This window comes from Coenobita brevimanus, chromosome 101, assembly GCF_032717465.1.
Source record: "Coenobita brevimanus isolate Jiangsu-jjx chromosome 101, ASM3271746v2, whole genome shotgun sequence".
Taxonomy (NCBI): domain Eukaryota; kingdom Metazoa; phylum Arthropoda; class Malacostraca; order Decapoda; family Coenobitidae; genus Coenobita; species Coenobita brevimanus.
In genome coordinates this window covers 38257031-38270189 of record NC_137054.1, presented here as the reverse complement: position 1 = coordinate 38270189, position 13159 = coordinate 38257031, and the positions used below count along the sequence as shown (strand labels likewise).

Sequence of the window (13159 nt, the reverse complement as noted above, 5' to 3'; positions counted from 1 at the left end):
TTCCTTTCTTCTTCTCTACGTATTCTTGTGTGTTCATTTCTTGTTCTTTTATATTCTTCCTTTGTTCTGTTGTTACCTCTCTTTCTCCAATTGTTCCATGCCTTATCTCTCTCTTTTTTTGTTATCATACACCTTCTATTAAACCACTCCTTTTTCCTGTTTTCTTTCCCTCTTACTCTTGGTACAAATTTTTCCACTCCCAAATTATAGAGGACTAGAAAGATATCCCACTTCCTCTGTATCTCTCTTGTTTCTCTGAATTTTCTCCAATCTGCATTTTTAAAAAAGTTTCTCAATCCTGTAAAATTTGCTTTCCCAAAGTTGTATCTTCCCTGTCTACGAAGCTTGTCTCTTGGCTCGACGTTCCCTATTAACATCTGGAACTCAATGACCACATGATCACTTTTTCCTATAGGACAGAAATATTTCAATGATTCTTTTACATCGGGTTCTTTGGTGAACAGTAAATCTAACCTTGCTGGTGTGTCCTCACCTCGAAACCGTATCTCTTCTTTGACCCATTGCGTCATCACATTATTCATTATTATATGCCACGTTGAGTACACCGCTTCCCGTCCGATCAGCGAAGTTAAGCAACGTTGGGTCTGGTTAGTACTTGGATGGGTGACCGCCTGGGAACACCAGATGCTGTTGGCATCCCTACGTGTCAAGTGGGGTTGGTGGAGGATTAGTGCCCCTCCCTGTAAAACAATTAACTCTAAGCCCTTGACCACCCCGTTTGGGATACATGGCGTCAGGCAATGGATGGATGGATGGATATTTAATAACATAGTGCCCCACGAATCCTCGCCACCTCCCGAGTACCATTCCTCCCAGTTCAACTCTTTACAGTTAAAGTCACCCACCAAAATTATATTATTGCTTTTCTCAATTATTTTTTGCAAATAGCTAGCCATATCTGACAACATTTCATGGTATTCGTCATCCTTCCATGCTCTCGTCTTTGGAGGAACATACACTACTGCCATATCTCTCTTAACATTCTCTCCAGTTTCTAATTTCATATATATCACTTCAACCCTGCCTTCTCCCATTTCCACAGTATCTACATTTATGTTGTTCTTCACTGCTATCATCACTCCTCCTCCCTTTTTTTCTTTTCTGTCTTTTCTCCACAGTTTGTATTTACCATCTCCCAAATGAACATCAATATCTTCTCTTAATTTGGTCTCTACAAAGCACATGACATCAGGTTCATGTTCTCTCAAGAAATCGTTAATTTCAATCCTTGTCAATATGAAACCATCAACATTAGTATATATCACCTTCAAATTATTTTTGACATTTTTAATACCCTCTTTTCTCCTACTCTCTGTCCGTACCACTTCCTCAACTTCTGATCTTTCCCAGCCATCCCCCTTAGTTTCCTTCACTTCTATTTCCTTAAATACCATTTCCTTACTTTCATATCCATTACTCTCTAAAAAAAAGTATTACATTCTTCCTCTGTCCTCTTACCATTTTTTTCCTTTACTTCTTCCTTTAATGATTTTAAAACTTTTCTTTCTTCTTCATTTAGATCTTTTCTTATTATAATATTTTCCATTCCCTCCTCTTTGCTTAATTTCCAGGTCACTTTAAGTATCTCATTTATTACACTTTCTGATGTAAACTTGACTCTCATTGGTCTTGTTTCCCCTTTCTTATAAGGCCATATCCTCCTTACTTCCTCAATTTCTTTTACCCACTTGTCTCCTTCGGGGTCAATCTTGCCTAATATACCTTTCACCAGGTTTGTGTCTCTCTCGAGTCTTATGAACCTAACCTTTTCTTCCTCTTCCCCGTTTCCAAATACTACCAAACATCTGTTCCTTTCTACAGTTTCTCTCACTACTTTCTCTTTTTTCTTCAGTATTTTCACTACATTTTCTTCCATTTTTTTCTTGTTCATTTCCCTTTCTTCCTGGATGATTTCTCTTAAGCTGACCACTTCTTTCTGTTCTTTTTCTACGTGTGCCCACATTGCCTTATGTTCTTCTAATACACTACTCACCTTCTCCGTTTTATTAGTACTCTCTGCTAGTTTCCTCCTCAATTCGACATTTTCACGCTTCAAATTTCTAATCTCTTCATTCGCTATTTCATTGGACTGGATCAGACTCTGTATGGTAGTATCCATATTTTCATGTGTGTGTGTGTGTGTGTGTGTGTGTGTGTGTGTGTGCTACCTACCTTCTTTATTCATTCATTCATTCATTGCCAGACGCCATGTGTCCCAGACGGGGTGGCCAAGGGCTTAGAGTTAATTGTTTTACAGGGAGGGGCACTAATCCTCCACCAACCCCACTTGACGTAGGGATCATCCTGTGAAATAATCTCATGGTAAGCATTCCAGTAAGTTTGTTTCAATTCATTTATAAAGGCTCCAACATGCATGCATATGTTGGCCTTGTTCATCTAATGGTGGCTCTACAAGCTGCTCAATCTCTGGCAGCATCCCTATTTTGTCCCTTGCTCTGCATGCTGCTCAATCTCTGATAGCCTCCCTATTCAGTCCCTTGCTCTACATGCTGCTCAATCTCTGGCAGCCTCCCTATTCAGTTCCTTATTCCTGAGGTCACATTCAATAACCTCATCCCAGGACTTTTTCAATCTACCTCTCAAAACCCTACCCTTAACATTAACACTTCTTACTTTCTGTACCCAACTGTCATCCCCCATCAGCTCAACATGCCCAAACCATCTCATTCTATCTCACCTCATCAAAACACCGATACACTCCAGTCCAATCCTACCTCTAAACACTTCCATCACAAACCTAGCTCCCCTAGGCCTCACATTCAATGACGCACTGCACATCCACCTAATCACTGTCATTTCTGTACATTTAGGCCTGTGAATATTCTCTTCCTTTACTGCCCAGGTCTCACTACCATACAGCATTACACTCCTAACACATGCTGCATACAAAGATCCCTTAGCAAGGAGGGAGAGCCCTCTCAATGTCAGGAGAGGCAACAGATCCCTGAACTTCTACCAACCACTCCTCACTCTTGCCTTTTACTCCAGCCCCACCTCCAGCACATGACATGTCCCCCAAATAAAAAAAAATCTTCCAAACATGCCAGAGATTCATCATAAAGATCAATCCTTTCATGCCTGACAATCTCCATATGCTCTCCATGACACAACGCACACATTAAACCAGCATTTTCTCCCAGTCTACCTCTAATATCGCTACATCTCTAATGCATCCATTTATCACAAACACTGCACAAGATGGAATTACGCCCCACACCCGTGACAAACCACATAAGGCTGCTGTCCATCTTCTTTGACAGTACTGCCACCAATCCTAGATACCATCACCTTTGTTTTATCTGCATTTACTCTCAAGCCCTTGCATCCCATACCACCTCTCCACTTGCTAAATCTTTCCTTGGCCTCCCTTTCATTCTCTGAAATCAATTCCAAATCATCTGCATACAACATCTCCTACAGAAGTCCATTTCTGAAATCATGGAAGAGGTCTGCAAACACTATGATACACAACAAGGAGCTCAAGACTGACCCCTGATGCACACCAACATTCATGGAAAACTCCTCACTCAAATCTCCAGTCACTCTTATCTGGGTGCAAACACTCACATACCATACATAGCTATAACCACTCTAAACAGCCACTCCTCGATCCCAAGCTTTCTCATTGCCCACTTCACCACCTGCCTATGGACTCCAAATCAACAAAAATGAGGTACAGATCCCTTTTCTTTCCCATGTATTTTTCCTGAAGCTGTTGAACAATAAATATGGCATCAGTGGTCCCTTCACCTGACATGAATCCAAACTGCATCTCATCAATATTCAATCTTTTCTAATCACACCTTCTGAACTCTCTCCATTGTCTTCATTAACTGGTCCAAAATTTTTATGCCTCTATAATTTCCTCTTTCCAGGGTATCACCCTTACCCTCGTCCACATTTACAGTAAACCCTCGATACAATGAACCTCAGTATTGCGAATATCGAAAATAGTGAACGGCCAAATCGCGACCAAACTTCTCCCGGATTTTGCAAATAAATGTCGTTAAATGCGGGGGAAGTTCGCGAATCAGCCCTCAATGACAACAGCATCCCTTCCTGGTACAGTAAGTGTACTGTGACAGTAGTACATTATACTGTACTCTTATTTATATGTACAACTTCATACAGTATTGCATTTACATGTACAACTTCATACACCTCTGAATTCTCCATGTAAAACTTCATAGAGTTAATTTAGATTATGTCTGAGAACGTAGGACTGAACAACTTCTTTTGTATAGCAAACTGAGTTCGGCAATCCCTCGGAAATACTAAACCCCTCGTATATAGCGAGCTTTTGGATATTGCGACCCAGCCCTCCCCCGTTTGTTCATTATATCGAGGATTCGCTGTACAATCACACTCTTCAGCCAATCATCTGGGACAACACATTCAGGTATAATCATGTTTATCAAGTCAGTACCTAACTCCATTCCTATATCTCCTGAGATCTTCAGAGGTTCAGCGGTCAACCGAGACACACTTCCCACCTTCCTCATCTGCATCCTGCCTATTGCCCTGCTCACAGAAGCAATATCAATCAAAGGCCAAGAGCCAGACACTGAATCTGCTGACCCCAAACCTTCCCTGTTCCAGTCAAACACCTCATCCAGCAACCGATTATAATGCTCTCTCTAGCTGTCTCTAACCCCTAAAGTACTAGTGTAATAGGATCGATCAATCCTTTACCAGAATTTCGCTAGATGCCAAATATGATTGATAGAGGAGCCTTTGTAAAAAACAGCGGACACTAGGTTTCAGTCCAATTGTGATGCATTGATGCAAACCAATGAGAACTATCCTGTGAAGGGAGGAGGGAGGATCCGGGCCCTTACCAATGGTGGGGGGGGGGTGATTCCCCCACTGCCCTCTCACCACCTTCCTCTACCCCAATACCTTTATTCCCTCCTCCCTTCCCTCGCATTTGACCGCCTCCTGCTCCCTCCCTCCCCCTCCCCCACCATCTTCCATCATGCCACTGTGGTTCCCCCCCCTTCCCCCCTCCCTGTCTCCCTGGGGAGGGTTATATCCCCCCTACCCACCTTCCACACCCCTGTACTCCCTTTCTGCCTTTCCTCTTTGTATTGTGGTGTCTGTCTCCCACCTCTATACCCCCATACCACTCCTTCAGGCCTCTCCCCACACCACCCCCACCCCCTGTAGTATGCCATCCACTTACCTCTCCTCCCCCCCCACCTTCCTGCCTAGAATATTATGTCATTGTTACTATTCATGTTGCGTGATTTCATTCAATACTAGATTAATGTTTGTGTAATTGCATACATTGATGCATGAAACATAGAATGTATGTTTTTTTCATGTATGTTTTTTATTTTGATAGTTACACAGCTATGAGGGAAGGGGATGGGGGGAGGCAAGGTGGGGAGGGAAGAAGTGTTGGGAGTGCGTGAGGAACACCAACATAATTATTTTTTATGCTATTGTTTGAAAAAAAAAAAATAATATGCCAGAATATTCTGAAATTCTCACAGCTTCTTGATTTGACAGCTCTGAGGGTAGGGGATGGGAGAAGGGGTGAGGGGATGGGGGAAGGGGTGAGGGGAGAGGGGATGGTGGAGTGTCAATAACACCAAGAAAAAGGTTTTCCATGCTTTGGCTCCATTTTTTTTTATTTGGACAGCTACACAGCTATGAGGGAATGGGAAAGGTGGAGGGAAGGTGGGGAAGGGAGAAATGTTGGGGAGCAAGGGTGCTGGATGTGTGTGATGAACACTGACATAATTATTTTGCATGCTATTGTTTGAAAAAAAAAAAAAAAAAAAAAAAATAAAAAAATGCTGAAAAATTCTGAAAGGTGGGGTTGGGCAGGTGGGGGCTATGGGGGAAGGGGGGAGGAAGAGAGGGGTGGGTGATGGAAGTGAGTGAGGAAAGTAATGGGAGGGGAGCAAAGAGGGTGGGATAGGGTGGGAGCACATAGAGACCTGGAGTTGTCCCGCCTGGAAGGGTAACATTTTTCAACTTTGATGGGCTATAGCTCATGAACCAATTGGTCAAATGCTCTGGTTTGTGGCAAAAGGTGTGTAAATTCAAGCTCTTAGCCTTGGACATAAAACTTTTTACTTCTGTAAGAGATGAAAAATCGGCTCCATATACAGGTTCTCAAGGAAGTTTGGTCAATCGAATTGCATACCCTAGGGGTTAATATCCCTACTGTTCACCACTGCCTTTCCCTCATCATTCTTCACACACTGCACACTTATGATATCCTTGTTTTCCCTCTCCATCTGATTTGCCACCTTGAATATCATATTCCTCCCTTCCACACTATTTAGGTTATCCAGTAAAAGTCTCTCAGGCTCAGATTTTGTCCTGTTTTGCTCTTTTCTAGCACTACACTTGGCAGCCAAGTACCGGTATTCTTCTTTGATATCACCCTTTTTCCATTCCCAGAAAAGTCTTCTTTTCTCCTTAACTGCAGCTTCTACATCCTCATCCCACCACCAAATTACTTTATGTCTTGGGGGTTCCCTTGTCCACCCACACACTGATTCAGCAATTCTCAGGAGATTGTTCTTGAGAGCTCTGTACTGTTCATTAACACTTCTGTCGACAGCTTCCTGTTCAGCCACCACTCTTCTCATCCCAGTATAGAAGGCATCCCTTACTGCTTGGCTTTTCTACTTCCATATTTTCCTCCAAGGTGCACAGACCCCCTTTTTCATCATCCACTCCTTAAGCACCATGTAATATGTCAATAGCTTGTGTTGCTGCACATACTTCTAGCTCCCCATAACTTTAACATCCCTCACCAACCATCTATCAGCCCCCCTCACCAGGAAATAATCTATCTGGCTACTATTTCCCTCAGACTCATATTCAATCAACCTCCTCTCTTTTCCTAAAATGCATGTTGCACAAAATCATATTCACTGCCTCCCAAAACCTGAGTATCCTTTCCTCTTCATCATTTCTTGTACCAAATGTGCATCCCCCATGTACCCCTTCATATCCTTGAGCTGCTTCAAAAACATGACCATTTAAGTCCTCTTCCAAAACTACAATCTCATCATCCCCCATACCACTTAACACACATATTAAGTCCTCCCATAATCAAGTTTTTCCTACATCCATCAATGCCAGCCTGTGGAGCATACACTGATATAAATGAAAATGTGATCCTGACAAACAAAGTTTTCACTACTATTATCCCATCATTCACTTTCATTATTTTCACGACAAATTCTACCCACTCCTCCAGAACCAGCACACCCACACCACCGTATCCATCTGCCCTTCCCTGCCAAAATATCTTGTACCAACAATCCCCCCCCACCCCCAGCAATCATTCTGGCTGATCCTCCCCTATATCTAACCTCTTGTATACGGCCAACATCCACCCACCTCTACTCATTACCTCGGCCACCTCCCCTGCTCTACCCCTCAAACTATCCAAGATGCCACCCTGATTCCCTTGGGCGATTTAATACTGTCAGGCTTCTGCTTTGTTTATTTTCATTTTTGGCCAAAGTCATTAAAATTAATTGGATGCAGACAGATCACAGGCCTCATTGACCCGCACAGTCCGAAGTCCAAGTATGGGACCTGGGACCTACAGGCTACTAGCCATGACCAGTGGCTGTGGCAGTGGCATCAGGGCACCCTGCCAGGACAGCTACTGGAACACGCTCCAAGCATGCCTTGGCACTGTAACTGCCTTGCCATTATGCACCCACTGATAGGGCAACCTTCTGGGGTGCTACTCCCAGGTTCAGGCCCCTCTCTATTGGGCAGAAGAGGCAGCCTGGGAACGCAATGCCCTGTACCCCTTGCACAGTTCTGAGTCCCATCCCATCCCAGCCCCCAAAATAATGCTGTGTCACACTTCCCCTCAATAGGTCAGCCACTAGGTAGCAAAGGCAGTGTTTTCTGACTGTATGCCTTTGCTGGCATCAAACTCCGTGATGCAGTTGGGTACGTTGTGTGATATGTATAGCGCATGAAGGGTAGTGCATGACACAGTTAATGGAAAGTGATTGGAAGAGCATGCTGGTCTACTCATGATGTCAGTGTCATAATGAGAATGTCAGCAAAGGGGGACAGTCAGATATTCTGGAGGCTGGTGAAACAGGAGTTCCAACTCTTCCTATCACCAGTACAGTAATCACTCCAATATCCGGATCAATAGAGCCATCGGTAGGTTCGGATATTGGTTTTGTCCGGATATTGGGCCCCAGCTTATGGACTTGTACTTACGGACCCTAACACAGAGAAACACCTATACAACTCCCTCCGGACATGCATAGCACCTATTTAACACCCAAATCACACCAATAAGGCACATAAATGACTGAAATAAATGCAATAGACACATAAAATGTGGGTTTAGAAGTATGTTCATACATTAATAAACATTCTGGTACTTATGGACTCTAACCGAACCTAACCTAACCGAACTCTGAAAAACACATTCCTACTGCACATGCATGAGGTAAGTTTAGTATGGAAAGAAGTACAGTATGACACTTTCTGGTAAGAATAGTATGGGAAAAAATACAATATGAAACATTCTGGTAAATATAGTATGGAAAATAGTACAACATGAAACATTTTGGCTACTTACAGCAAGTCCCTGGCCACCTCGATGAATAACCGCCTCCTCTTGGACTCTGACAGTAAGAACGATTTCCTGAAGCACTTGCACTACACTCTTCCTGAAGTCTTGCACTGAACTTAGTCACTAACACACAGAAGTCCGTTCTTTTCACAGTGTTCACTTTAGTCCAAATAATGTTCCATTAAATTTAAGTGTTGCACATTAACTTTTCCCAAGTTTTTTAAGTTTCCAAAGCCAAAACAAAGAAGGTTAGTTACGTTAAATTTCTTTTCTACTTAGTCTTTTCTCCCAACTTGAAAACCTTAACACAACACACCGTTTTTTTCACTGCACAACACTCAAAATTCCCGTGTGGTCTAGTGGAGAAGTTCTTGCTGTTTATTCACTGTCAGAGCCCGAGAGTATCACTGGCAGGCGTCCAAGGGGTGCATCGGTGGGTAGTGGTGATGGCGTACCGACTACAGAAGACTCTGAAGACAGCCGCAAACTCACGTCGAGCGGTGACTCCACTGTAGCTGATGTGCTGGGCTGTGGCTCGGAGCATGAGGGCCTGTCTTGGGGAGGCAATGGAGTGGAACCAGGGCTTGGCACAGCGGGGGTCACGGGCCTGAAAAAACTGTCAATCGTTGACTGACGCAAGGACCGACGATTCTGGCGATTGATGATGCGCTGCCGGAAAGGACGCACTTCCTCCACGAGTCCCAAGGGCCCCATCTCCCTGTCGCAGTCCGGGTGTTCCAGGTAGTCTAGGACGAACTCTAAATGTTCCCGGAGTGCGCTCAGCTTGGGGATGGCTGGAGTAGTGTCCTGCTGGGCGGAGTCTGCATCATCATCGCCTTCGTCGTCGGAATCTTCAAGTTCGGGACTGACACCAGCAACCGAAGACGCGATCTCGATATCAGACAACGTCTGATACCCAGGATCGCCCTCGTCGTCGTCCAACCACTCACGAACATCGTCCACATCAACATCGTCGCCGTGCGTACGTAGCCGTGCATGGAAGTCATCCACGTCAAACCCTAGGAAATCGTACTCCACATCTGTTCCGAGAAGCAGACGAGACCAACCATTTTCAAGAGTTTTCACAGGGACTTCCTTCCATGCACTAGCCCAGTTGTACAGCGCAGACTTGATGTTGTAGCGGCGAAGGTTTTCCAAAGTCCGCTTGCCTCGAGTGTCACGTCCTTCCCTGCGCTCGTCCTCGTCCTCGAGAACCACCATCACCTCGTCCAGGAACTTCCGACGGTACAGGCGCTTTGTTGCCACGATCACTCCTTGGTCCATTGGTTGAATGAGAGCAGTCGTATTAGGTGGCAGAAACATGCACCTAATACGGCCATTCTCAGCAACCAAGTCCTTGTCGCACGGGTGGGCAGGTGCATTGTCGAGGAGAAGGAGAGCCTTTACCTGGTCGCGAGGAATTCCCAGTGTCTTCGTCTGGTAATGTATGACCTCCTTGACGAAGTGATGGTGAAACCAGTCTTTGAAAATCACAGCTGTGAACCATGCTTTCAAAGAATGGTACCATACGACAGGAAGGACATCCATCACCCCACGAAGGCACCGAGGCTGCTTTGCACGGCCAACAATAACGGGCTTAAGCCGGTGCATGCCGTTAGCATTGGCACAACACAAAGCAGATATCCGTTCCTTAGAAAGCTTGTGGCCAGGTACACGCTTCTCCGTCTCATCGGCGAGAGTGTTCGTTGGCACCGAGCGATAGAATAGGCCAGTTTCGTCAGCGTTATAGACTTGACCGAGAGTGAGGCCCTCCCTGTCGATCAAGCCTTTCACCTTGTGCCGAAACTCGTCCACTCCATCCTCGTTAGCGTCCAATGCTTCGCCATGTGCTTTACGGTTAGTAAGGCCATGTCGCAACTTGAACGCGAAGAGCCAACCCTCGGATGCCTTGAAGTCTAGGGCGTCGTGAAGCCTTGCAAACTTCTCAGCAGCAGCCTTCAGCTCCGTTCCACGTACCATCACACCAGCTGCACGTTGCTGTCGATACCAAATCAACATGGAGCGGTCGATCTCTGCATACTTGGGGGTAAACATAACCTTCCTCTCCACGTTGCGTTTGCTTCTCGACGAGAAGTCAGCCGTGTACTGCATGAGCTTGTCTCGGGAACGCTTGATATCAAACAAAGTCGACCGGGCCAGGTTGAACTCGCGGATAATGCGAGAGGATGACCAACCCGCATCAACCTTCTCCAATATCTCCCGTTTCTTCTCCAGAGTCAACACCACTCTCTTCCTTTTCTCAGGAGGCGGGGCCATCATCACACACACTAAGAGTAGGGCAGAGAGCAGCAGGAGGCCTTGCAGCAAGTACGGCACCACCACAAAAGCGAGCACGTGGGCAGCCATGGCGAAGAGCGTAGGTCTTGTCGCGGTGAGAGACAGGCGGGAAGTGGGGAGGATGCAGCGGCGCTCTATCGGACGTCGGAGGAATGACGAACCAAAACAATGCTCTCACGCGGCGCGCGCGGCAAGTTCAAATTACGGACGGCAAAAAATCAATTTTTTTTCCAATTTTTTTGGATTTTCGGACCATTTTGGGAATGTTTGATCCCAGGACGATAAGGTTCGGTTAGTGGGGATGTTCGGATATTGGGCGTCCGGATATTAGAGGGATTACTGTATTCCCATTCCCCTTGGGAGTACCACTCTGAACTCCAGGTGCTAAAGCCTACTCCCTCAGCACATATATTAAACTGCATTTATTGTCTGTGTTTGCCTATCTCTGCTTACAACATTCTAGGGATATATCTGCTTTGAATCAGACTCTGGTCTGATCTAAATAACTTTCCCCACGAGGTTTATCATTAATTGGTTCGTTAGAATTAGCTGCGTACGGCAGTATTCTCTGATCTAATGACCATACTGGATGCGAAGTCACAGTACATACAAATCACCTCCGTGTTGCCCTGTCCTCTGCCATTTGGCTGCCTTCCCTCGAAGTCACCTCTCTCTCTCTTTCTCTCTCTCTCTCTCCAACTCGTTCTCGGTTGTCCCCCCCCCCCTCCACCTCTCCCTAACTGACATACACTCGTTCAATCATGTCTCTCAATCGCCACTCTCTCCACATGGCAGTACACAGAAACATATTAGCTAAAAGTTCGTATTCTCTGAGATAAATTAAAAATATTTCTAGCTCATTCAGCCTAAGGTTGTCAAAAATGATGAAAAATTCTCAAGTTGAAAATGGTTAAATGAAAATGGAAGAGTCTCATTATTATTCACACAATGAGTTAAGAGTTATGGGTAAAAATGTTATAATGCCAAAGATTATCAACTGTACACTTACATTGTAGAAGACAGAGGGAAAGGTGGTCAGGACAGATTCTAACAGCTCCAAGCCAAAAGTACGGGTCATTTCTGTAAGTCCTAGAAGCCACAGTGGCTGGTCTGCATTCACTAGTTGTACTAAGTCCTGAAAATAAATAAATAAATAAATAATTATATATATATATATACACACTAAAATCTCAAATTTCGATGGACATATGTACCCAAAAACCTCATCTAAATTCAAAACATCGAAATTTAAACTGAACTTCTTATGGGAAAAATTAGTTTGGGTCTGGGGCCTCCAAACCTAACTACCTAAAATCATCATTTTTTGCCCACACCCCTTGTAAACTTTATGAACTATATTTGTGGTTAAGTAACTGTAGTTCTGCATTGTATTGCCATACTGTCAGCAAGTGTATACTTGCTGTATTTCTGCCCTTTCCTGTACTGCCATTTCTCCTTTGGTTGCAAAGATTTAGAGGTGCCAGGCTGCTCTCGTACATCACCACTGCTACCCAAAGAATCACTCTTGCTTGCCATTTTGAAACAGGTAAGTTGCAATGAAAATACAAAGAAAATACATACAACTAAATTGCAGTGAAATGCATGTCCACATGTGGATAGGCTCATACTTTTTCTTATAATTTTCCTTCACTTCTAGCATTTTGGTTCGCATCAAAAATATTATCTTTCCTTATTTTGGTTGGAGTCTGGCCCTGAGAGCACATGTTACATACGATATTAATTTAGGTTCATACTTTTTCTTATAATTTTCCTTTACTTCTTGCATTTTGGTTCGCATCAAACGTATTATCTTTGCTTGTTTTGGTTGGAGTCTGGCCCTGAGAGCATCGAAATTCGCAAATTTGCATTGAAAAGTAAGGTACGCAGACCACTCCAAAATGCATCGAATTTTGATTCATCGAATTCTAAACTGTCAAAATTTGAGATCTGACTGTATAAATATATATATATATATATATATATATATATACAGTATATGTATGTACAGTACCCTCGCGTCCAACACGATAATATTGTCATGCACGGGTCCCACGTTGGACCAAAAACATGTTGGACAAACAACAGAGCTTATGGGGAAAAATGAATTATGTCAGCAACCCTAGGAAAAGTCACCCTAAATACCTACCATATACCTATACATATATTGGTACTACTGTAATTATAATGAATGGTACTGTACTATGAATCATAACTAACCTTTTAGGATAGTGTTGGTGGGCT

At 44.1% G+C, this 13159-nt stretch overlaps 1 protein-coding gene and 1 pseudogene across 1 annotated transcript in view; one reads left to right on the top strand and one right to left on the bottom strand.

The window, feature by feature from the left end:
- LOC145415010 (protein MON2 homolog) overlaps window positions 1–13159 on the bottom strand; it is a 1148323-nt gene that overhangs the window by 884027 nt on the left and 251137 nt on the right. Inside the window, exon 6 of the mRNA XM_080284427.1 lies at window positions 11928–12053. Coding sequence (XP_080140553.1) covers window positions 11928–12053 — 126 coding nt within the window. The remainder of the gene's footprint in view (window positions 1–11927; window positions 12054–13159) is intronic.
- LOC145415216 (5S ribosomal RNA) lies at window positions 538–657 on the top strand (annotated as a pseudogene).